Raw genomic sequence first — 23321 nt, 5'->3', positions numbered from 1 at the left:
AGGCAGGGCTGGAAACTTCCAGGGATGAGCCAACAGAGGAACAACTCAGACGAGCAAGATGCTGCAGTGTAGCTGGGGGAGCTGGGGGATGCAGAGCTGTACCTGGCAGCCCCAGCTGAGCAGAGCCTGGGCTGGACACTGGGTGAGGATCCCTGGGGGATGCAGAGCTGTACCTGGCAGCCCCAGCTGAGCAGAGCCTGGGCTGGACACTGGGTGAGGATCCCTGGGGGATGCAGAGCTGTACCTGGCAGCCCCAGCTGAGCAGAGCCTGGGCTGGACACTGGGTGAGGATCCCTGGGGGATGCAGAGCTGTACCTGGCAGCCCCAGCTGAGCAGAGCCCGGACTGGACGCTGGGTTAGGATCCCTGCGCTGCCAGGCACCCGGCGGCAGCGAGGCACAGCCACAGCTCCCTTCAGCGCTCCAGGCGAGGAGCTGGGAGCGAGGCTGCGAGTCCCCCGCCCGGGAACTGCCTCACGCTGGCCTGAGGCCTCGCAGCCCTGATGGGGCTCAGGCTCGCACGGGCCCATGCCGAAGGCCGCCTAGGGCCAGGCCCTGCCGCACTCAGGGGCTTGGCAAAACCCCGCGACGCGCTCCCGGCACCGGGAGGCACTCACGGCGCGGGCCAGAACCTCCCTCCCGCCAGATCCTCCCCCGCTACCGGACCCTCCCCGCCACGGGACCCTCCCCCGCTATCGGACCCTCCCTCCCACCAGATCCTCCCCCGCACCAGCTTCTCCCCCGCTACCGGACTCTCCCACCTACCGGACCCTCCCCCGTTACCGGACCCTCCCTCCCACCAGATCCTCCCCCGCTACCGGACCCTCCCTCCCGCCAGATCCTCCCCCGTTACCGGACCCTCCCTCCCACCAGATCCTCCCCCGCTACCGGACCCTCCCTCCCGCCAGATCCTCCCCCGCTACCGGACCCTCCCTCCCGCCAGATCCTCCCTCGTTACCGGACCCTCCCTCCCGCCAGATCCTCCCCCGCCACCGGACCCTCCCTCCCGCCAGATCCTCCCCCTCTACCGGACCCTCCCCGCCACGGGACCCTCCCCCACCCCGCCCACGGCACTCTCGCGAGCTCTGCCGCGGGTCAGGCGCCTGCGCAGTGCCGCGGCCCGGGGGAAGGGGGCGGCACCTCGGCCCCGCCGCCGCACGGAGCCGCCGCCATCTTGCTTCTCGGCCGCCGAGCCGCTCGCTCTCGCTCCGGCCGTCCCCCTCCCCCCTCTTTCCCGCTTCCCACCGATCGGGCCGGAGGCAGCGCGGGCACCGGGTGAAGGGAGGAGGAGGCGGAGGAAGCGGAGATCGCGGCGCCGGCCGCTCCGGTGAGTGCGAAGCGAACGGGCGGGAGCGCGGCGGGGGGGAGGCGGCGGCGGGCGAGGGGGCGCGGAGCGGGGGCGGCCCCGGGCGGTCCCCCCCTCCCCCCCCCCCCCCCCCGCTCCCTAACGGCTCCGCTCCGATTGGCGCAGCCGCACCGCGGCCTCTGATTGGCCCGCGCTGGGGGAGGCGGGCGAGGGGAGCTGCACGCTGATTGGGCGGCGAGGAGCGGACCGGAGAGAGGACAGGAAACCGAACCGTTTCCCCGCGCGGCCCCGGGGCGGGGGGGGGGAGGGGTGCGGCGGAGGCTGCCCCGCGGCGCGGAGAGAGGGCGGCAGGACGGAGCCGCAGGGTAGGCAGTGGCCTGCGGCCCTTGGCTTACGGGAACGCCTGGGGCAGGTGCTGGGCCTGGTGGCCGAGGCCTTGCCGGGGCGGGTGGTGCTTTCCCGGGCAGCCAGGGAGCGTCGGTAGGGGCAGGCTCCATCTGCCGCGGCTCTGACGGAGGTTCTGCAGCGGCACAGTTCGTGTTCGGATGCTGCTGCTGCTGCTGCTGCTGCTGCTGCTGCTGCTGTATGTTACTCATCCTGGCGGCATTTTGCTCCACAAGCGTTAAGGTGCTTCTCCCGAGTCTGCCTCGGCGCTGGGCGGGAAGAGGGGTGGGAGCCAAGCCAGGCCGCGGAGCAGTCAGAGATTATTTGGGAGCCTCTGTTAAACATCTGAGGGGTTGTTTAATCTGTGGCACTGAGAGCTGTGGAAAGGTCTGCCTGTAAATGTGGTCTCCCCAGATTCTGCAGTTTGCTTGACTTAATGCAAGAAATATCCCTTGGTAGCTGAGCAAGAACTATTGAGTCAATGCAGTATCAGCGTGGTGTGGATAGAAGTGAATTCCTGGCTGGGTTGGATCTCGCTCAGGTCAGTTCATTCTTTGGCCACAGCATTAGTTGTGTGGGTGTCGTGGTGGGCACAGGGCAGGCAGGGTAGCTGATGCCTTGTGTTGGCTAAGCTGTGTCCAAGAACGTGCACCAGAGTTCAGGCAGATGTCTGATTGCTCAGAGAAGAACAAATAACAGTGCAGGGTACTTTTTCTGGAATGTAGAATCATAGGATCAAGTAGGTTGGAAGAGAGCTCCAAGCTCAGCCAGCCCAACCTAGCACCCAGCCCTGCCCAACCAACCAGACCATGGCACTAAGTGCCCCAGCCAGGCTTGGCTGCAACACCTCCAGCCACGGCCACTCCACCACCTCCCTGGGCAGCCCATTCCAATGCCAATCACTCTCTCTGACAACAACTTCCTCCTAACATCCAGCCTCAACCTGCCCTGGCACAGCTTGAGACTGTGTCCCCTTCTACTGCTGCTGGCTGCCTGGCAGCAGAGCCCAACCCCACCTGGCTCCAGCCTCCCTGCAGGCAGCTGCAGACAGCAATCAGCTCTGCCCTGAGCCTCCTCTGCTGCAGGCTGCACCCCCCCAGCTCCCTCAGCCTCTCCTCACAGGGCTGTGCTCCAGGCCCCTCCCCAGCCTTGCTGCCCTGCTCTTGACACCTTCCAGAAGAGAGAGTGATTGGCATTGGAATGGGCTGCCCAGGGAGGTGGTGGAGTGGCCGTGGCTGGAGGTGTTGAAGCCAAGCCTGGCTGGGGCACTGAGTGCCATGGTCTGGTTGGTTGGGCAGGGCTGGGTGCTAGGTTGTGCTGGCTGAGCTTGGAGCTCTCTTCCAGCCTGCTTGATTCTGTGATGATTCTGTGATGAAAGCAGAGTTCTTGGTGAAAGCAGGAAAGTGGTGCTTTGAGTGGAACTTTGAAATCCAAGAGCTGCTTGGCTCCGAGTGAGGGCAGTGAACCAGGTGTAATCCTGCCAGCTCCTCAGAGTGCTGCGGGGTGGCTGAGTGACCTTGCAGCAGTCATTCCTCCTGTACCACCAACCTGTTCCCTCTCATTATTTTGTCCTTTATAAAGATAAGCCACGTTCCTCAGTGGAGGTTCTCATGCCATACATGAGTGACCTGCAGTGACTTCTCTCTTAGAAGTGCCACATCCTGCAGAGTGCAGCAAGAGGTGACAGTGACCCCAGCAGCAGCATTTCTTCCTCCTCTCTTTGCAGCAGCTTTGCAGTTAAGTGGGATTTGGTACTTCCTGTGTGGTAGATCCTCCACTGCAGAGAGCTCTTGAGGTGCTGGAAGGTGTTTGGAGAAGGGCAGCAAGGCTGGGAGGGGCCTGGAGCACAGCCCTGTGAGGAGAGGCTGAGGGAGCTGGGGGTGTGCAGCCTGCAGCAGAGGAGGCTCAGGGCAGAGCTCATTGCTGCCTGCAGCTGCCTGCAGGGAGGCTGTAGCCAGGTGGGGTTGGGCTCTGCTGCCAGGCAAGCAGCAACAGAACAAGGAGACACAGCCTCAAGCTGTGCCAGGGCAGGTTGAGGCTGGATGTGAGGAGGAAGTTGTTGTCAGAGAGAGTGATTGGCATTGGAATGGGCTGCCCAGGGAGGTGGTGGAGTCTGTGTGGCTGGAGGTGTTGAAGCCAAGCCTGGCTGGGGCACTTAGTGCCATGGTCTGGTTGGTTGGGCAGGGCTGGGTGCTAGGTTGGGCTGGCTGAGCTTGGAGCTCTCTTCCAACCTACTTGATTCTGTAGCTTCAGACTGGAAGAAGATGGATTTAGATGAGATATTATGAAGAATTTCTTCCCCAAGAGGGTGATGAAGCAGTGGAACAGGGTGCTCAGAAAGCTGTGCAGGCTCCAAGGCTGGAAGTGTTGAAAGCCAGGTCGAATGAAGGCTTAGACTGGATGAGCTTGGAGATCTCTTCCAACCTCCTTGATTCAATGATTCTATGATTTTGGAGCAAGAGCAGCTGCCATGATTGAAATAAAACCTTTCCTGCAGGGCTGCCCTAGATTCATTTTGGGTTTTTTCTTTCACCATCTTGAGGAATTATGAAATGCTGGAAGAGCAGAAACTATTGTGGCACAGGAGAGGGTCTCTGAGCTCCACGGGTGACAAAGGAGTCACAACCCAGTGTGAGAAGTCACCCAGGGATGCGTTTGGGCAGCATTGCCAGTCAAAAATAGCAAGCAGAGGCATTCCTCTCTTCCCTGGGACTGCTTACATACCACCCAAGAGCACCTCACATACCTCTAATAGTGATCATACCTTGGCTTTCCTCTGTGGAATGACAGAAAACATAGCAAAGGGTTATTATTTCAGCCATGTTTTCAACCAATTCTCTTTGAACAAATCACCAGGAAGGTCTATTTATAAATTAATCTCTCTTTGCTATCTGATTCAAACTAATTTGATCAGCAGGACTTGCTGAAGCTTTGGAATAGTTTTCTCCTCTGTCTGTAATCCTGTAAGCCTGTTACTGTGCAGCACTTGGAATGCAGCTTGAAATCCATATGGGTGTTTGTTGGGAAGGCCTTGGTTAAAAGATGATCTGTGCTTCCTAAAACCTTGGTCTGGGTTTGATTTGAGACCTCCTGAAGTGTTCTGGGAGACAGCGTGGGGCTGGTGGAGCCTTTGGCTTCTTGATCTATGGTCGGAGTTGGTCATCGTGTGGAGAAAAGGAGGCTCCAGGGAGACTTCATTGTGGCTTTGCAGTAGCTGAAAGGGGCTGCAAGGAAGCTGGGGAAGGTCTTTTGAGGAGGGCTTGTAGTGATAGGAGAGGCAATGGCTTTGAGCTGGAAGAGAGGAGATTGAGAGTGGGGATGAGGAAGGAAGTTTTGACAGTGAGAGTGGTGAGACACTGGCACAGGTGCACAGGTTAGGGTGGTGAGACACTGGCACAGGTTGCCCAGGGAGGTTGTGGAGCACAGAAGCACCCAATGTGATCTTCTGATCACATTGGGTGCTTCTGTGCTCCACAACCTCCCTGGAGGTGTTCAGGGCCAGGCTGGATGAGGTCTTGAGCAACCTGGGCTGACGGGAGGTGTCCCTGCCTATGTCAGGGGCTTGGAACTGGCTGATCCTTGAGGTCCCTTCCAATTCATTCCATGATCTTAAAGGTCTTTTCCAACCCAAATCACGCAGTAAATGGGATTCCAGCTTCCAAAAGACATCCTCAGCCTCCACTGTCCTTCCCGAAACATCTTGTGAGGAGGATATTGGAGGCGTTCACGCCTAGCGAGAGGGTCTGCGCCAGGAAATTGGCTCTTCGGGGGATTTTTGTGTCTGAAAATCAGAATTTTCTGGGTCTCTTCCCCCCCCCCCCCCCCCCCCCCAATTCCTGGACCGTTTTTAAGTCTACGCACACACATGCGGCGTGTGGTGCTGCTGCCTTAGCGGTGGGAAGTGTAAGCAAACATTCCCCGCGCATCTTTCCGGGGTCCTCGTTTCGTCTACACTCGGCGACCCCCCCCCGCCTTTACCCCTATCCCTACTCCCGTGACGCGGCGGCGGCGGCGGCGGCGGCGGCGTGGGGAAGGAGGGGCGTTCCTATGTGTTGCCGGAATGACAGGTGCGCGGGCCAATCAGCAGCCGCTTCACGACCCCTCCGTCGAGCCGAACGGCCAATGGGAGCGGGCGGGTCGCTGAGGTGGGCGGGCACCGCTCTGACCCCTGCGCCGCCTCTCAAGGTAACTTTAAAACAGGAAGCGGACGGCGAGGTTGGGCTGCCCCCGGGAGCCAATAGGCGAGCGAGGCCGCGCCCCCCGGAGGCGGCGCGCAGCCAATGGGAGCGGGCGGGGCGGGCCGGGCGGGCGCAGCAGGGTAGGTTGAGCGGCGGCTGTTAAAGGGGCCGGCGGCCCGGGCCGGCGGGGACGCGGAGTGTCGGCAGGCAGCGGTCAGCTCAAAGACAAAGGGATGGCGGGCACGTCTGCGGGCCGCCGCCCCCCGCCGCAACCGCCCCCCGAGCGTCGGGCAGGGCTAACGGTGATCGCCGCCCGGTAAGTCGATCGCGGCAGCCGGGAGCTACGCTGACCGGGGCGTGGGACGACTGCGGCCCGGTCCGGTGATGGAGAAGCAGGCCTCGGCAGCGGGGGTTGCCCGCCAGGCCTTCGGGTATCATGGCTTTGTGCGGCGGGGAGAAGAAGAGGCGGCGCTGGGAAGGCAGCCCGGGGGGCTCAAGGTGACGGCAGGAGGCGCCCGGGTCGCGGCGGCTGTTGGGACCTAGGGCTGAGTCCCCCGGAGCTGCCCGGGACGGCAGCTAACAGCTGCGGGCACCGCGGAACCGCGCCCTGCGGGGAGGGCTGCGCCGGCCCGTGACCGGTAACCGGCAGAAGGGGACACACACACAAAATGGCAGCGCCTCCCCCCCCATCGCCGGGGCTGCTGCTGGGGGGGGTGGGGGTGGTACCAGCCCCGGCTGCCCTTGTCAGGAGCTGCCGGGCCAAGTGTTAGCTGCCCGGCGGACAGCCGTCGGTAAAGCGACTCCCGAGGGTCAGCGGAACCCGCCTCACCCCCCAAACCGCCGGGCAAACTCCCGACCAGCCTGAGCAGCCCTTTTGTTTTCCTTTTTTCGCTCGGAAATGCGCACTGAAGGTCACGGCGGCTCCGCAGCCCGACGGCGACCGGCGGGGGAAGCGGGTGAGGATGTGCCTTTAGCTTCCGAGTTCTCCGGTGCAAAAGCTTTATCCCGGGGAGCCGCCGGAGCTGTGGCAAGGGCTGAGCTCTCACCCAGCTCTCCCCCCGGAGCTGCGGTTGAAGTTGCCGGAGCTAGGCCCTGCCTTCTCCAGCACGAGTGACCTTGAAATAGCACCGCTCCGAGCTGCCAGAGCGAAGGACAAAGTTTGTTTACGGCACTTTGGACTGGGGGGGGGGGGGGGGGGGGGGGGGGGGGGAGAGGAAAAAAAAAAGCCGAACAAGCCTGAAGTGGAAAAAACGAAGCTGCTCCTGAGGGCTGAGGGCACCGAGGACACGGAGGAATAGTTTGGTAGATGACAATCAAGTTTTCAGCCCGGGCTCGGCAGCACATTGCAGACATTCCTCAGCCTCCTCTGCTCCCGCTGAGAGATGCTAAAGGTTGCTTTTGCCATCCCTGCCTCCTTGGGGTGAGCTGGGTGGTGGAGCTGGAGGGTTCTCGGCCCTGCTGTTAGGCCTCGGCTTCTTTCATTGCCTTTTTTCCTGTCTCCTTTCTTTTTTTGCCTTTTTTTCCCTTTCTTTCTTCCCCATTTTTTCCTTTATTTTTTCCCCTTTTTTTCCCTTTATCCCCCCCCCTTTTTTCCTTTCTTTTTCCTCCCTTTTTTCCTTTCTTTTTCCTCCCTTTTTTCCTTTCTTTTTCCTCCCTTTTTTCCTTTCTTTTTCCTCCCTTTTTTCCTTTCTTTTTCCTCCCTTTTTTCCTTTCTTTTTCCTCCCTTTTTTCCTTTCTTTTTCCTCCCTTTTTTCCTTTCTTTTTCCTCCCTTTTTTCCTTTCTTTTTCCTCCCTTTTTTCCTTTCTTTTTCCTCCCTTTTTTCCTTTCTTTTTCCTCCCTTTTTTCCTTTCTTTTTCCTCCCTTTTTTCCTTTCTTTTTCCTCCCTTTTTTCCTTTCTTTTTCCTCCCTTTTTTCCTTTCTTTTTCCTCCCTTTTTTCCTTTCTTTTTCTCCCCTTTTTTCCTTTTTTTCCTTTTTTCCTTTCTTTTTCCTTTTTTCCTTCTTTCCTTCTTTTTCCTCTTTTCCTTCTTTTTTCCTCTTTTCCTTCTTTTTTCCTCTTTTCCTTCTTTTTTCCTCTTTTCCTTCTTTTTTCCTCTTTTCCTTCTTTTTTCCTCTTTTCCTTCTTTTTTCCTCTTTTCCTTCTTTTTTCCTCTTTTCCTTCTTTTTTCCTCTTTTCCTTCTTTTTTCCTCTTTTCCTTCTTTTTTCCTCTTTTCCTTCTTTTTTCCTCTTTTCCTTCTTTTTTCCTCTTTTCCTTCTTTTTTCCTCTTTTCCTTCTTTTTTCCTCTTTTCCTTCTTTTTTCCTCTTTTCCTTCTTTTTTCCTCTTTTCCTTCTTTTTTCCTCTTTTCCTTCTTTTTTCCTCTTTTCCTTCTTTTTTCCTCTTTTCCTTCTTTTTTCCTCTTTTCCTTCTTTTTTCCTCTTTTCCTTCTTTTTTTCCTCTTTTCCTTATTTCTTTACTTTTTTACTTATTTTTTTACCTTTTTTCCCTTTCTTTTTAATTTTTTTCCTTTATTTTTTTCCTTTTATTCCTTTTTTTTTTTCCTTTTTTTTCCTTTTTTTCCTTTTTTCCCCCTTTTTTCCCTTTTTTCTTTCTTTTTTCTTTTTTCCTTTTTTTCTTTCTTTTTTCCTTTTTTTCTTTCTTTTTTCCTTTTTTTCTTTCTTTTTTCCTTTTTTCTTTCTTTTTTCCTTTTTTCTTTCTTTTTTCCTTTTTTCTTTCTTTTTTCCTTTTTTCTTTCTTTTTTTTCCTTTTTTCTTTCTTTTTTTCCTTTTTTTCTTTCTTTTTTTCCTTTTTTTCTTTCTTTTTTTTTCTTTTTTTCTTTCTTTTTTCCTTTTTTCCTTTTTTTCTTTCTTTTTTTTCCTTTTTTTCTTTCCTTTTTTCCTTTTTTTCTTTCCTTTTTTTCCTTTTTTTCTTTCCTTTTTTTCCTTTTTTTCTTTCCTTTTTTTCCTTTTTTTCTTTCCTTTTTTTCCTTTTTTTCTTTCCTTTTTTTCCTTTTTTTCTTTCCTTTTTTTCCTTTTTTTCTTTCCTTTTTTTCCTTTTTTTCTTTCCTTTTTTTCCTTTTTTTCTTTCCTTTTTTTCCTTTTTTTCTTTCCTTTTTTTTCTTTCCTTTTTTTCCTTTTTTTCCTTTCTTTTTTGGTCTTTTTTCCCTTTCTTTTTCTTTTTGCCTTTTTTTCCTTTTATTTTTTTTTCTTGTTGCCTTTTTTTTTTTTTTTTCTTCTTCCTTTTTTTCCTTTTTCCCCTTTCTTTTTTTCCTTTTTTTTCTTTCTTTTTTTCTTTTCCATTTTTTTCTTTCTTTTTTTCCCCTTTCTTTCCCCCCCTTTTTTCCTGACCTTTTTTTCCCCTTTATTTTGGCCTTTTTTTCCCTTTTTTTGGGCTTTCTTTTTCTTCCTTTTTTCATTCCTCTATTTTCCTCTCAGTTGAACATTATTGACCTTAAAGGTACCACTGTGAAAATTAGAGATGTTTTTGGCTGCAGCAAGAGCAGTGTGGGCACAGGGCAAGGGAGGGGATTCTGCCCCTTGGCTCTGCTCTCCTCACACCCCACCTGCACTCCTGGGGGCAGTTTTGGAGCCTCCAGCACAAGCAGGACATGGAAGTGTTGGAGCCAGTGCAGAGGAGGCCACCAAGATGCTGAGAGGGCTGCAGCAGCTCTGCTCTGAGCACAGGCTGAGAGAGTTGGGGCTGTGTAGCCTGGAGAAGAGAAGGCTTGGAGGAGACTTTGGAGTGGCCTTGCAGGATCTGAAGGGGACTCCAGGAGGGATGAGGAGAGACTATTGACAAGGTCTGGGAATGACAGGAGGAGAAGGAATGGGTTTGAAGTGGCAGAGGGGAGACTGAAACTGGATGTTACGAAGAAGTAGTTTGCAGTGAGGGTGGTGAGACACTGGCACAGGTTGGGGGTGCTGAGACACTGGCACAGGTTGCCCAGAGAGGTTGTGGAGGTGTTCAAGACCAGGTTGGATGAGACCTTGAGTGACCTGTTCTAGAGGGAGGTGTCCCTGCTAATGGCAGAAGGTTGGAACTGGCTGAGCTTTGAAGTCTTTTCCAACCTAAACCATTCTATGATTACATTGTGCAGCTTCTTTTTATTTTTGAAGGGATGTTAGAACTGCTGTGGGGGCTGAAATTCAACCTGAATCATCTTTGAACCATCACTGCTTCCAAGTGGAATTTTTGGGGGTGTTTTGATTGAGATGAAGATTGGGGAATAGCATCACCTCGTTTCGGGCAAAGCTTAATCAGCTCTGTGGTGTCTGGCATGTTGTCTTGGTTTCCATCCAAGAAGGGGACAAGGAGGAGAAACATCACTTTAAGTCACCTATTAATAATGGTGGCTGTTCCAGTGGGTTAGGAGGAGGCTTCTCTAGCAGGCTGTTGGCTGAGAGCTTGAAGGTTGTCACTGCCTTCTTTTAATAAGATTTAACAAGGGAGGTTCTTGTGCCCCTGTGCTCAGCACTGCTCAGGCCACCCCTGCAGTGCTGTGTCCAGTTCTGGGCTCCTCCATTCAAGAGAGATGTTGAGGTGCTGGAAGGTGTTTGGAGAAGGGCAGCAAGGCTGGGGAGGGGCCTGGAGCACAGCCCTGTGAGGAGAGGCTGAGGGAGCTGGGGGGGTGCAGCCTGCAGCAGAGGAGGCTCAGGGCAGAGCTCATTGCTGTCTGCAGCTGCCTGCAGGGAGGCTGTAGCCAGGTAGGGTTGGGCTCTGCTGCCAGGCAGCCAGCAGCATAAGAAGGGGACACAGCCTGAAGCTGTGCCAGGGCAGGTCTAGGCTGGATGTGAGGAGGAAGTTGTTGTCAGAGAGAGTGATTGGCACTGGAATGGGCTGCCCAGGGAGGTGGTGGAGTGGCTGTGGCTGGAGGTGTTGAAGCCAAGCCTGGCTGGGGCACTTAGTGCCATGGTGTGGTTGGTTGGGCAGGGCTGGGTGCTAGGTTGTGCTGGCTGAGCTTGGAGCTCTCTTCCAACCTGCTGGATTCTGTGATCTTTAAGGGCAAAAAGAAAGAGAACTTTTAAGTTCTTTTTACCTTGCAATGGAGAAGTGTTCAGCTGCTGGCTGCTTGTGAGGGGTAGCAGGACGTGAGGGAGCCTGCAGCTGCTGTGAGATGCAGTAAATCCTGCTGGAGACTTCATTACACTCAGTGTTTAGCATCTCTCCTTGCTTCAGCTTGCAGGAGGTTGGAGCTGTGGAGGAAGAAGAAGAGGAAGAAGAAGAGGTGCTGCTTGATCTTTGTAGGTCAGGAGCAGCAAGGGAAACCTAAAGCACTAGAAAGGGATTTATTAACAAGTGACAGCAGCTTCTGACTTCTCCCAGCACTGTAAGGAAGGAGAAGAAGGTCCTTGGGTGATGTTTTATGCTGCTTGGTGAAGCTGGTTGTGTGCCTGCTCTGCTCCTCAGGTGCCTTGGCCTTTCCTGGTGGTTTTACCTGCTCAGAAAACAGGTTGGGTGGTTTTCCTTAAGGATCTATTTTTCCAGGCTTGCTTTTTTTGTCACTAACTTAATCAGCAAGGACAAGTTTGGTGGCTCCAGAAGAGGCCACCAAGGTGATCAGAGGACTGGACAGGCTGGGAGAGTGTTCAGCCTGGGAAGGAAGGCTCCAGAGGGACTTTAGAGCTGCATTTGAATATATGAAGAGGCTACAGGAGAGCTGGGGAGGGACATTTGACAAGGGCTGGGCATGATAGGGTGAGAGGGAATGGGTTGAAGCTTGAGGAGGGGAGATGGAGACTGGAGAGTAGGATGAAATTCTTTAGGGTGAGGGTCTGCAGACACTGGCACAGGGAGGTTGTGGATGCCCTCTCCCTGGAGGTGTTCAAAGCCAGGCTGGATGAGGCCTTGAGCAACTTGGGCTGCTGGTGGAGGTGTCCCTGCCCATGGCAGTGGGGTTGGCACTGGATGATCTTTAAAGTCCCTTCCAGCCAAAGCCTTTCTGTGGTTCTCTGCTATTTGCTAATGCAGAGAGAGAGAATGGGAAAGGGAAGGAGGTGAGGAGGAGGCAGTTGTGTTCTGACCACTGATGGAAACAAATCAGCTGTCCTGGATGATCTTTGAGGTCCTGTCCAACCTAACCCATTCTTGTGAGTCCCTGAAGATGCTCTGCACCTGAGCACTTTGGGCATGGCAGGGAGGAGGAGGAGTTTGGGGGGTGTGTGTGTGTGCCTGGCTCTTAGGCTGGTGCATGCCCACAGGAGGTCACCTTTCCAGCCAGGCTGTTTGGGGTTGGTTTGTTGGTTTTTAATCGGACTAAGGTTTGTGTTTATATAATGCAGTGTGACATCTGCATTGGAACAGCCTTGGCACATGAAATGCTTGCTTCATTTCAGGCCTTAGTGACCTGCCTGGGGGGGCCTGTAAGCGAAATCAAAGCTGTACAGTTACAGACTTGAAAAGTCTTTAATTAAACCCTTTTTAATTCAAGTTTTCCTTCTCCTTCATGAGCTCAGGAAGTGTAGCAGCTGTTACAAGGGATACTGACAGCAGCATCAAACTTCAGGACAGCTGCCAAAGCTTCCCAGGAAGTTGTTTGGGTTTTTATCCTTTGATTTCTTCTCCAAAATGTAGGATTCTCTACAGGCTAAAAACACAACGAGGGGGGGGGATTTTCATCCCTTGCTTTGCTGTTTGGTCACTTTCATAGAATCACAGGATCAGGCAGGTTGGAAGAGAGCTCCAAGCTCAGCCAGCACAACCTAGCACCCAGCCCTGCCCAAGCAACCAGACCATGGCACTAAGTGCCCCAGCCAGGCTTGGCTTCAACACCTCCAGCCACAGCCACTCCACCACCTCCCTGGGCAGCCCATTCCAATGCCAATCACTCTCTCTGACAACAACTTCCTCCTCACATCCAGCCTAGACCTGCCCTGGCACAGCTTGAGGTTGTGTCCCCTTCTTCTGTTGCTGCTTGCCTGGCAGCAGAGCCCAACCCCACCTGGCTACAGCCTCCCTGCAGGCAGCTGCAGACAGCAATGAGCTCTGCCCTGAGCCTCCTCTGCTGCAGGCTGCACCCCCCCAGCTCCCTCAGCCTCTCCTCACAGGGCTGTGCTCCAGGCCCCTCCCCAGCCTTGCTGCCCTTCTCCAAACACCTTCCAGCACCTCAACATCTCTCTGCAATTCAGGAGCCCAGAACTGGACACAGCACTGCAGGGGTGGCCTGAGCAGTGCTGAGCACAGGGGCAGAAGAACCTCCCTTGTCCTGCTGCCCACACTGCTGCTGATACTTTGAGCAATCAAAATGGGTCACTTTCAGTTGTCTTCTTCCCCCCCCCCTTCATTCAGTGAAGGTGACCCAGGAGAGAGAGAAATCTGCATGTTTCTAATACAAATAAATAAAGAGAAGGGCCTGAGGAGACCATCCTGAAGCAGTTGTGCTTCCTTTCAGTCAGGTCTGCTGATCTCAGGAGGCAAAGGCTTCTGATTGTTCCTGTGAAAAGAAGGATTTTAAACCTCTTTGCAAGGTGTCATGTGTTAATTTACCTCTGAAAGTCATTGGAGGGATAGGAATGTTGAGTATGAGAATAGTTCCTGTAGTAAAAGGACCCTGCAGCCCCTAAAAGCAAGAGGTTTTCTACCCAGGGTGACAAAGTTCACAGGAGATGGGAGCAGCTGTAGCCTGCTGTGGCTCTTTGCTATGCTTTAAAACCATCTCAGGTTCTTGTGAATATCTCTCAGTGATCAGAGAATCAGTCAGGGTTGGAAGGCACCACAAGGAGCAGCCAGTTCCAACCCCCCTGCCATGCCCAGGGACACCCTACCCTAGAGCAGGCTGCACACAGCCTCAGCCAGCCTGGCCTCAAACACCTCCAGCCATGGGGCCTCAATTGCCTCCCTGGGCAACCCATTCCAGCCTCTCACCACTCTCCTGCTCAACAACTTCCTCCTCACCTCCAGGCTGAACCTACTCACCTCCAGCTTTGCTCCATTCCTGATCATTCATGGCTCTCTAGGCTGTACCTGCTGCTGGCCTGGCTGTGCTTTGAGTTATTGCACTTGCTCCAAGAAGGACATTGAGAGGTTGGAGTGGGCCCTGAGAAGGACAAAGAAGCTTGGCAAGGGTCTGGGGAGAATAGGGCTGGGGAGGAGCAGCTGAAGGTGTGCAGCCTGGAGAAAAGGAGGCTGAGGGGAGCCCACCTGGCTCTGAGAGTCCTGGGAAGGGCAAAGAAGCTTGGGAAGGGTCTGGGGAGGAGCAGCTGAGGGTGTGCAGCCTGGAGAAAAGGAGGCTGAGGGGAGCCCACCTGGCTCTGAGAGTCCTGGGAAGGGCAAAGAAGCTTGGGAAGGGTCTGGGGAGGAGCAGCTGAGGGTGTGCAGCCTGGAGAAAAGGAGGCTGAGGGGAGCCCACCTGGCTCTGAAAGGAGGCTGCAGCCAAGTGGGGCTTGGTCGCAAGTGATAGGATGAGAGGAAATGACCTCAAGTTGCACCAGGGGAGGTTTAGGTTGGATATCAGAAGAAACTTCTTCCCTGAAAGGGTTCTCAAAGCCTGGCACAGGCTGCCCAGGGAGGTGGTTGAATCCCCATGCCTGGAGGTATTTCAGAGCAGCAGATCTGTGGTGCTGAGTGCCGTGGTTTAGCTTCAGCCTTGGCAGAGTTAGAGCCTGGTTGGACTGGGAGATCTTCGAGGTCTTTTCCAACCATAATGACTCTGTGATTTTTTTTTCCCCTGCCTTCTCTTCCAGCAGGGTGCTGGCTAAGCCTAAGAATGCAGCAGCAGCAGCAGAGAACCTCCCAGCACTGATGGGTTTGATTTTAATGCAGCCTTAACTTTGCCCTAGATGTGCTGCAGGATCATCTGCTGAGTGTCTGCTCCAGCTGCTCAGTGAACTGGGAGGTTAGCAGCCAGCAGCCAGTTTAGCTTTTTCTCAGCCAGGGAAATTTGTGTGGCTGTCAGAAGGATGAGAAACTGTGAAGGCACTCCCAGAACTTGATATCAAGAAACTCTTCATTTAATCCAGGCTTATTCATAAAGGAGTCAAAATCATCAACTGACAGAACAACAAAATCCATCTCTGGGCTGAAATTCTGCTTAATCCACACAGACCTGACAGGCATTTTGCTTTCTGCTTGTCCTCCAGAGCAGTCAGTGTGAGTGCTGCCATGATCAGAGCTGCTGCAGCCTAAAATACAATCCAAGAGGAATGAAGAAACCAGGTCAGGCCTCTCTTGCCTCTGTGAGCTGTTGGGGACAGCAGGTGGAGGGGGAATGAGGCTTGAGGAAGGGAGATTGAGACTGGAGATTAGGGAGGAGTCCTTGACAGTGATTGTGGTGAGACTGAAACAGGTTGCCCAGGGAGGTTGTGGGTGTCCCCTTCCTGCAGGTGTTCAAGGCCAGGTTGGATGAGGTCTTGAGCAACCTGGGCTGGTTGTAGGTGTCCCTGCCCATGGCAAGGGGGTTGGAACTGGATGGGCTTTAAGGGTCCCTTCCAACCCAAACTGTTCTGTGGGTGCCTGGGTGTGAAGAGATGCCAGACATGGAGACCTCTTAACTAGACTCAGCTGCTCAAGGCCTCATCCAGCCTGGCCTTGAACACTCCCAGACAGAAGGCATCCACAGCCTCCCTGGGCATCCTGTTCCAGAGTCTCCCCACCCTCATACTGAACTCTTCAAGCTCCTTTTAGGGAGTTGCAGAGACCCAGAAGCTTTCCCCTTAGCCCCCAGGCTCAACAACCCCAGTTCCCTCAGCTGCTCCTCCCCATGCCTGTTCTCCAGACCCTTCACCAGCTTCCTTACTCTTCTCTGGACCCACTCCAGTCCCTCAGTGTGCTTCTAGAAGTGAGAATCCCAAAACTGAACCAAGTACTCAAGGTGTGGCCTCACCTGTGCTGAGTACAGGGAGGACAATCTCTGTCCTGGTCCTGCTGGCCACACTCAGCTCCAGTCTAACCCTGCTCTCCCTCAGCTTCAAACCATTCCCCCTTGCCCTGTCTCTAGACACCCTCATAAAGTCCCTCTGCAGCCTTCCTGTAGGATCCCTTCAGCTACAGGCAGGCAGCTCTGAGGTCCTCCCAGAGCCTTCTCTTCTCCAGGCTGAGCACCCTCAGCCTGTGCTCATTGTTTTGGTCTCTGCCAAGTGTTGTACTGTGTGAAGTAGACTTTAGGCACTCGAACACACTTCACTTAAAAGAGCTTTTCCATTTCTGCTGGGTGTTGAATGCAGGAGCTGGAGAGGCTGCACAATTCCTCTGAACCACTTGTTATTTGTCTGGGAATTCTCTTCCTCTCTCTGCTTCTTTTCTCTCTTTGCTTGCCTGCCAAAATCTTTTGACCCTGCAAAGAGCCACTAATTGGTGCTGGTTAACTGTTGAAACCCCAAGTATCAAGGGTGAGCCTCCTGCTCTTGCTTTCAGATAAGAAAAGAGAGTGAAGTAACCAGGACAAACAGGATTTGAGATGATTTGGTTTGCTTTCCTTTTATTCCTTTAAGCCTTGTGCTATTTTTCTCCCCCTCCCTTGGTGTTCTGATATTTGCAGCCTCCTTTCTGACTCGGCGCAGTGCTGTGGGGGAGGTCACTTCAATTCTGTGCCTTGGTTTCTGCTGCTGTGCTTCTGGCAGGGTTTTTAATCTACCTTCAGTCTGTTGAGATGTGCTCCCAACCTTCTGGCCAGCATCTGGGTCTTCCTAGAATCACAGAATGATTTGGGTTGGAAGGGACCTTAAAAGATCCATCTCATTCTGACCCCCTGCTATGGGCAGGGACACCTCCCACCAGAGCAGCTTGGTCAAGCCCCTCTTCAACCTGGCTTTGAACACTTCCAGCCTTGGAGCCTGAGCAAAAAGAGAGGAGAAACATCTTTAGTGTGAAGCTGCTGGAGGCCTGGAGCAGGCTGCTCAGAGAGGTTGTGAAGTAGTCTCCTTCTCTGGAGAGCTTCCAACCCCACCTGGGCATTGTGATCCTGGGCAAGCTGCTGTGGCTGCCCCTGCTTTAACAAGAGGGGTTGGACTGGATGATCTCCCCCACCCTTCTCTAACCCTTCTGTTGTCTCTGCTGTAGGATATTCTCTTCCTCTGTGCAGCTGAAGCAGCTTTGAAGGCTCAGTTCTTGCTCTTTGGAGCGTGTAGCTCATGCCTGGCTGCCAGGCCATTCCCAGCTCACTGCCCAGGACAGGTACCTGTTTGCTTGCAGTCTGATGCAGCTCTCTGCAAGGTCAAGGCTGTAAGTTCACAGTCAGGTTGGTATCAGGAAGGTTATCTGCCCAGTCTCTGCTTTGCATGAGTGAAGTCAAGGTGGCTGCTCTGGCCCTGCCACCTCCTTTCCAGAGGTGCCTTGATCAACTCTGCTGCTTGACTTCTCTCCCTGTGGAGTGAGTAGTGAAGAATTGTGGCAGTTGGCCCTGGGATGGACCTCTGTGCCTATGATTTTGGTTAAAGGGGGACCTAGGAACCCTCAAACTACCACATGGATCATCAAATCATTTTGGTTGAAGGTGACTTTTAAGATCATAAAGTCCAGATGTTAAGCCAGCACTGCCAGGTCACCACTAAACTCTGTCCCTCAGCACCACATAGAAACATAGAATGGTTCAGGTTGGAAGGAACCTCAAAGCTGAGCCAGTTCCAACCCCCTGCCATAGGTGGGGACTCTTCCCTCTAGAACAGGTCATTCAGGGTCTCATCCAAGCTGGTTCTGAACACCTCCAGGGAGGTTGTGGAGCACAGAAGCACCCAATGGGATCAAAGATCCCATTGGGTGCTTCTGTGCTCCACAGCCTCCCTGGGAAACCTGTGCCAGTGTCTCCCCACCCTCAACCTGTGCCAGTCTCTCCCCACCCTCATTGCAAACAACTTCTTCCTAACATCCACTTTCAGTCTCCCCTCTGCCACTTCAAACCCATTCCTCCTCCTCCTCTCATTCCCAGACCTTGTCAATAGTCCCTCCCCAGCCCTCCTGTAGTTTCCTTCAGATCCTGCAAGGCCACTCCAGGGTCTCCTCCAAGCCTTCTCTTCTCCAGGCTGCACAGCCCCAACTCTCTCAGCCTGTGCTCAGAGCAGAGCTGCTGCAGCCCTCTCAGCATCTTGGTGGCCTCCTCTGGGCTGTCTCTAACAGTTCCATGTCCTTCTTGTGTTGGGGGCATCTCCATGGCTTTGCAATCCCTCCAGGGATGAGGACTCCATGACTGCCTTGGGCAGCCTGTTCCAGGGCATTGGAATGGGCTGCCTGGGGAGGTGGTGGAGCCTCTGTCTGGAGGTGTTTACAAGGAGGCTGGATGAGGCACTTAGTGCCAGGGTTTAGTTGATTAGAAGGTGTTGGGGGATAGGTTGGACTCTGTGATCTTGAAAGTCTTTTCCAACCTGGTTCATTCTGTGGTCCTTTGACAGCCCTTTTAGAGGAGAAGTTGTTCCTCATGTCCAACCTAAACCTCTCCTGGCACGAAGAGGAGAGGCAGCTCTTAAATCCAGCTGCTGAGTGTCTGGGGATGGGAGAAGGGAGGAGCAGAATTCCTGCTCTAGGTACTGAGGTGGAGAGGGAAGGAGTGGGAGTTGTGCCTGTGTGGGATCCAGCAAGACCTGGATTGCAGTGCTCTTTGCAGCAGATCAGCAGTGGGAGGGCTGCAGAGCAGATCTGGCCCTGCTGAAACCAAGCTGTGCTGGGCTAAGACCTTGTCTGGGCTGTTGCAAACCCTCTTTGAGTTTGTAAAAATCTCTGATTTGGGCTCAAATGCTGAGCCTGAGGTGAGTGATAACAGAAGGGATGCATGAGAGGTATTAGGGAGCTGATGGCTTTGGAGAGGGGAGAATCTGCTGCTAAATACTCACAGCAAAGAGAGCTTGGGAGGCACCTGAGGAGATCCTGCTTTATTTAACTTTGTTCTGCCTTCCAGCAGGTTCAGCTCAACTCAACCACTGCTTTGCAACCTTCTCCTTAAAGCCTTTCAGCCATAATTGCTCAATATCCTCTGCACCCAGCTTAGAGCTGTTCACTTCAATCTGCCAACAGCCACTTTGCCCACCAGCCTGGAACCAGTCTCCTGGAATCCCAGCACAATGAGGGCTGAAAGTCTGTGGAGGTCATTTCCAACCCAAACAATTCTCTGCTTCTGTGATCCTAAGCACCACTGCAGGCAGTGCCTAGGAGGTTTGTGCCTGGCCCTGCTGAAGCCAAAGGAAAGGCCCAAGCCACAGCATGCATGGATCTGGGGTTACAACACAGCAGCTTTTGGCTCCCGATGCTTTGGATGCTTCTGTGAGAAGAAGCACCCTGGGAATGGGGTCTGGAGAGAGCCAGGCTGGCACTTGTGCCATCACTCTCTGTGTGTGTGCCAGACATCTTCCAGAGGGATGAATGGCTTCACCAACCACATCCAGTAGAGAACTACTGCCAGTTTTGGACTGGCTGGTCCTGGTGGTCCTTTCCAGCCATCATAGTGATTAGATGTGCTGAGGGATTTGGTTTAGTCAAGGACTTGTCAGTATGAAACTAAGGATTGAACTCAGTGATCTTGAAGGTCTTTCCCAATCTCAGAAATTCTGTGAGTCTGTAATTTTGGTGTCACCAAGGCAGCTCAAACAGGGATTTGTCTATAAACCACCAGCCCACCAAGGGGGCTGGGTGAGAAACACCTGGAAAGACATCTATGGGATCATAGAACCATAGAATCAATCAGAGTTGGAAGGGACCACAAGGATCATCCAGTTCCAACCCTCCTGCCTTGGGTAGGGACATCTCACACTAGATCAGGCTGTCCAAGGGATGCTACAGAGATGTTGAGAGGCCTGAAGCAGCTCTCTGAGGAGCAAAGGCTGAGAGCCCTGGGAGTGTTGAACCTGGAGAAGAGCAGCCCCAGAGGGAATCTGAGCAATGCTCAGCAACATCTGCAGCTGCCTGCAGGGAGGCTGTAGCCAGGTGGGGTTGGGCTCTGCTGCCAGGCAGCCAGCAACAGAAGAAGGGGACACAGCCTGAAGCTGTGGCAGGGCAGGTTGAGGCTGGATGTGAGGAGGAAGTTGTTGTCAGAGAGAGTGATTGGCATTGGAATGGGCTGCCCAGGGAGGTGGTGGAGTGGCTGTGGCTGGAGGTGTTGCAGCCAAGCCTGGCTGGGGCACTTAGTGCCATGGTCTGGTTGGTTGGGCAGGGCTGGGTGCTAGGTTGTGCTGGCTGAGCTTGGAGCTCTCTTCCAACCTGCTTGATGCTGTGATCTAAAGGGCTGGGGCAGGAGGATGGGGCCAGTCACCATATCTTTGTCAGTGGTGCCCAGGGAGAGGACAAGGGGCAATGGGCACAAACTGGAACTCAGGAAGTTCCATTTGAACATGAAGATAAACTTGTTTGGTGTGAGGATGCTGGAGACCTGGAGCAGGCTGCCCAGGGAGGTTGTGAAGTCTCCTTCTCTGCAGAGCTCCCAACCCCACCTGGGCATTGTGCTCCTGAGCCAAGCTGCTGTGGGTGCCCTGCTGGAGCAGGGGGATTGGACTGGCTGATCTCCAGAGGTCACTTCCAACCCCCATTGTGCTGTGGTTCTGTGATCAGATGAGGCAGACCAGATCTCCTTTTCACACCCCAAGCTGTGACATGATCCTTGCTGGCCAGAGAGGTTGTTCCTCCAGCTCCTGTTCACTTGGTGATGCCCTGGAATCGCTGGTGGCTGCGGCTGGCAGCTTCTGCTCTGCCAGGGCTGCTGAGCTGTTTCTGGCCGTTGGCTTTTCCAGATGAAGAGCTTTGGGTGCCCACTCCAGATGGATTTGCAAGATGAGAGCTGTTGGATTTCTTTGTGGTCATCCTCTAGGCTGTGTTTTCAATAGCAGGTTCTTGCTCAAGCGTGCAGCCAGGGCGAGACAGCTTCATCCTGCTGCTTTCCCCTTCCCACGGCCCTGGAGAAGGAGCACAAACCAGCAACTGTTTAAAGAGCAACCAACAAACAACAGCCACAAAGAACCACAGCCACTTGGAGGTGTCTGGATTCTCCTTTAGTGCTCTTCTGAAGTGAAGCTCTTAAGCCTTTCATCAGCTGCCACAGGGCTTGGTGAGGTTAATGTTTGGCCAAGGTGTTCTGCTCCGGTGAGCAGAAAAGCTTCTTAATTGCAAAGTGTTGATGTGGTGCTTCTGAGATGTGCTTTTTAATCTGCTCTCTGATGGCCTCCAGGCATTTTAGGGCTGAGTCTCAGCTTTTACTTCTTTTTTTTTTTTTTGGCCTTCAGTTTCTTTCTTTTTGTATCTGATGAAAGGGGTGGGGGGAAATAATCTCCTGGAGCAGGTTCTGAGGTCCCCTGAGTGAGCCCAGAAGAGGGTCGCAAGGATGAGCCAAGGGCTGGAGCAGCTCTGCTATGAGCACAGGCTGAGGGTGTTCAGTCTGGAGAAGAGAAGACTCTGGGGGGACCTTAGAGCTGCCTGCCAGTACCTGAGGGGATCCTGCAGAGAGGCTTTTCATGAGGATGTCTGGAGACAGGACCAGGGGGAATGGTTGGTAGCTGAGGCAGAGTAGGGTTAGAGTGGAGCCGAGGAAGAAACTCTTCAGTGTGAGGGTGGTGAGACTGGACCAGGCTGCCCAGAGAGGCTGTGGATGTCTCCTCCTTGAGAGTGTTCAAAGCCAGGTTGGATGAGACCTCAAGCTTAGTTGAGAGGTGTCCCTGCCCATGGTGGGGAGGTGGGAGCAGATGGTCTCTGAGGTCCTTTCCAGCCCAAGCCTTGCTGTGGTTCTGCAGTTTCACACTCATTAGAATCTTGACCTCTGCATTTTCTCACAGATGCTTGAAATATCTTCATTTGCAGGCAGGTAGCATCTTAATGCCAAGAGTTGGTGAGGAGTCACCCAGTCACTTCTTTCTCACTTCTTATTTCTGTAGGTTCCTTCCTTAAGAGTTCTTCCTGTCCCCACACTCCTGCTTTGAGACTGCAAATCCAATCTCTGACCTCCTTCCTCTTTGTCATCCCCTCTCAGACTCCTCTTCAGCTCTTCCCACGCCTCCTGGGTCCCATTCTCAGGTTGACAGAAGACAAATAGAACTACTCAGAGTCTGCCTTGGGAAATGTAGGCTGCAGGAGATAACCAACCCATTGTCTGACACTCATCTCTTGGGTCTGCTGCTAGGATTGTTTGATGGCTTTGGAATAGCAGATTTGGGAATGAGTGGTAATAAATGGCTGCTGCCTCCCCTTGGTGGTTTGTGGGTTTGCCCTGGAAGCTGTTGACTTTCTAATGCTGCTTCTTTTTCGTTCCTTCCAGCTACCAGGATGTCCACAGATGGTGGCTTTGGCACAGCTGGCAACAGTGATGCCCAGCAAAGCCTCCAGTCCTTCTGGCCACGAGTCATGGAGGAGATCCGCAACCTGACCGTGGTGAGTGGGCTCTGGGGAGGCTGCTTCTAAGGAGCTGGAGGGGGAAGTGCCTGGGAATGGTGTGTGGCAAGAACAACTTCAGCCTCAATGTGTCCAAGGTGCTGTGAATGTGTCCAAGGTGCTGCAGCACCTCCACTGTAGGGACAGGCTGGGAGAATTGAGACTGTTCAGCCTAGAGAAGGCTCCCAAGGAGCAGTCTTCCAGTGCCTGAAATGGGCTACAGAAGAGCTGGGGAGGGACTTTTGGCAAGGGCTTGTCAAAAGGATGAGAGGGAATGGATTTGAGCTGGAAAAGAGGAGATTGAGACTGGAGATTAGGAAGGAATTCTTTCCAGTGGGGGTGGTGAGACCTTGGAACAGGTTGCACAGGGGAGGTTGTGGATGTCCCTTCCCTGGAGGTGTTCAAGGTCAGGTTGGATGAGGTCTTGAGCAACCTGAGCTGGTGGGAGGTGTCTGTGGCAGGAGGGTTGAATCTTTAAGATCCTTTCCAACCTAAAGCATTCTGTGAATCTCTTCTCCTGCTGCTGTTGCAGTCACGTTGGCTATTTACAGGCTGCAAGGTAGCCTTAGGAGCTACCTTGGCTACAGCTGCTGAGGTAGGAGTCAAATGCAGCTGACACACAGCACGAAGAGATGTCACAGTCATAGCTTCAGCTCTCCTTGGGCTAAAGGAGAAGACAGAGTTGATTCAGAGGTTTCTTTTAGCAAGCTAAATGATGTCTGTCTGGGGGAATTCTTTACTGTTTGGAGTGGGGGAAAAGGGAGGTGAGTTAAAAATAGCTCCAGGTGCAAGTGTGGGTGCTGTGTGCTGTGAGAGCTAACAGGAGGTTGAAGGATGAGCAGTGCTGAGCACAGGTGAGCAGCATTCTCCAACCCTTCAGCCTGCTGTTAACACTGTGCTCACAACTGGGGAGGCCACAGCTTGAATCCTGCCTTCAGTTTTGGGCCACTCCTTTCAAGAAGGACATTGAGGGACTGGAGCAAGTCCAGAGAAGGGCAGTGAAGGTGGGGAAGGGTCTGGAGAGCAGGGCTGAGGAGGAGCAGCTGAGGGAGATGGAGGCTTTTCAGGATCTGAAGTGGGCTACAGAAAAGCTGGGGAGGGAGCCTTCCTGTGAGATCTCTTCAGTTATTGGAGGACAGTTGAAAATAATAATGATAAAAGTAGTGATGAAAGTAATTATTGTGATGATAATGATTAATAATTATAAT

General features: G+C 53.3%; 1 protein-coding gene across 4 annotated transcripts in view; it reads left to right on the top strand.

Annotated features, from left to right (window-relative positions):
* Nucleotides 1–1098: 1098 nt before the first annotated feature.
* NFYC (nuclear transcription factor Y subunit gamma) overlaps nucleotides 1099–23321 on the top strand; it is a 42743-nt gene continuing 20520 nt past the window's right edge. The window contains exons 1-3 of one of the 4 annotated variants that reach the window (XM_064172740.1): nucleotides 1099–1325; nucleotides 3270–3424; nucleotides 22001–22113. In XM_064172740.1, coding sequence (XP_064028810.1) covers nucleotides 22009–22113 — 105 coding nt within the window. In that variant the 5' untranslated portion in view covers nucleotides 1099–1325; nucleotides 3270–3424; nucleotides 22001–22008. Of the gene's footprint in view, nucleotides 1326–3269; nucleotides 3425–6035; nucleotides 6183–14939; nucleotides 14995–22000; nucleotides 22114–23321 lie in introns of those variants that run through there. The other 3 variants (XM_064172739.1, XM_064172741.1, XM_064172742.1) reach the window with 3 other exon arrangements.

This window comes from Pogoniulus pusillus, chromosome 37 (assembly GCF_015220805.1).
Source record: "Pogoniulus pusillus isolate bPogPus1 chromosome 37, bPogPus1.pri, whole genome shotgun sequence".
In the NCBI taxonomy this organism is placed as follows: domain Eukaryota; kingdom Metazoa; phylum Chordata; class Aves; order Piciformes; family Lybiidae; genus Pogoniulus; species Pogoniulus pusillus.
Note: the sequence above shows the minus strand (reverse complement) of the source record. Positions and strands in the feature narration are given on the sequence as shown.